At 39.2% G+C, this 1,590-nt stretch overlaps 1 gene segment (V, D, J or C); it reads right to left on the reverse strand.

The window, feature by feature from the left end:
* Positions 1-516: 516 nt before the first annotated feature.
* On the reverse strand, positions 517-1,030 carry LOC121136537. The segment is given in 2 exon segments: positions 517-869; positions 982-1,030. Coding segments are annotated over 2 exon segments (402 nt in total).
* Positions 1,031-1,590: the final 560 nt, after the last annotated feature.

Genomic DNA, 1,590 nt, shown 5'->3' on the forward strand with positions numbered 1-1,590 from the left:
TGGACATGAAAGAAGAGCTCAATTTGAAACTGCAAGAGATAAAAAAATTCCAAAGTGTCTCTCCATTGAACTACCTCATTAAGTTTGAGCACACACAACTAAGAATTCTAGAAACTACTATAAAAGTATCCAAAACTGGAGCCAAGTATTTACAATGTAAGCTTTATGGGATATTGCAGCATCAAATCAAAGCATGTCACAGACCATGATGTTTTGTTATCAAGACAGCAGTTTCTTGAATTAATCTTACTGGAGGTATCATTAGAGGTGTCTTGTTGCCATATGAGTCACTAGGAGTGGAGAATTTGGATGACATAAACATAAAAGAAACTGCTTCTAAATGAAATATAAGATATGCTCTCATGTCTGTGCTCATGGACCTGAGAGGAGGAGAGTTAAAAATAAAAGAGCCACATTGGCTGTTCTCTGCAATCCTCCAAAAGACCTACAAAGCCCAGCCAATTCTTGCAACAAAATGTTAGCAGGTGTAGGCACTACAACAAGCAGCTGAGGCACTCAGTCTTTCTTCAATGCACTCCTAAGAGGTTTTGTTATGACTTGTATCACTGTAAATGGAACATTTTGATACTGTTGACAATAATAAGTAGCAACATCTTCAAGCTGCAAGTTACTGATGGTGAGAGAGTAGTCTGTCCCAGATCCACTGCCACTGAACTTCGGTAGTATGTCTTTATGCAAGTTGGAAGTCTTATAGATTAAGAGTTTATGAGCAACCCCTGGTTTCTGTTGGTGCCAGGCTAACCAACTATTAATGTTCTGGCTGGCATGACAAGTGATGGTGACAGTTTCTCCCAGAGATGCAGACAGACTGGATGGAGACTGAGTCATCTGGATATCACATTTTGCACCTGAGTTTGGAAAAATACAACAAATGTCTAGTATTAACCATATTATAGGATAATTTCCATAAATAGCAAAGCAGTAATCACCACACTGCTCCCCCATTTCTGTCTTCCTTACCTGGAAACCAGAACACCAGCACTATAAGGAGCCCAGCTAGGACCACCATGTTGATGCTGTACCTTCACTGAGAATGACTTCCACACATGCAGTCCACACACTCTGCAGAAATACTCATAGTGGTGGGTTGTCTTCTGTCCATATGCAAATCAGCAAGGATGTGTTGGGGTGAAGCCATTTGCAGGATTGGCTGAGCTCATCTGATGGACTCAGCAAAAGCTTGAGAATGATTAGGTATTCAAAACAGCAGGAGACAAAACTGATTTGACTTCATATAGCATATTTTTTTCTATGGGTCAAAGAAAAGACTCAGGGTAGGAATATATAAGTGCTGTGTTGTATGTATTATTCTTGTTCTTCTTCATACTTTTTTTTGGTACATTCCTATTAAGGAAGGTGACTTACCTTGTTATATGATCCTTAAAATTTAAAGAAACCTTATGGATTCATGTGCACTTAAAAAAGAATATTGGAAGGCAAGAATTCTACCACTGAACCACCCATGCATTAACCCAGCCCTACACAAAGTTTTGGAAGGAAAACTCCAACTCAAGGAAGTTAACTACAACCAGAAAAACATACACATTCGAGAATCCCTCTCTACCAACA

Source organism: Mesocricetus auratus, unplaced genomic scaffold (assembly GCF_017639785.1).
Source record: "Mesocricetus auratus isolate SY011 unplaced genomic scaffold, BCM_Maur_2.0 Super-Scaffold_100676, whole genome shotgun sequence".
NCBI lineage: Eukaryota > Metazoa > Chordata > Mammalia > Rodentia > Cricetidae > Mesocricetus > Mesocricetus auratus.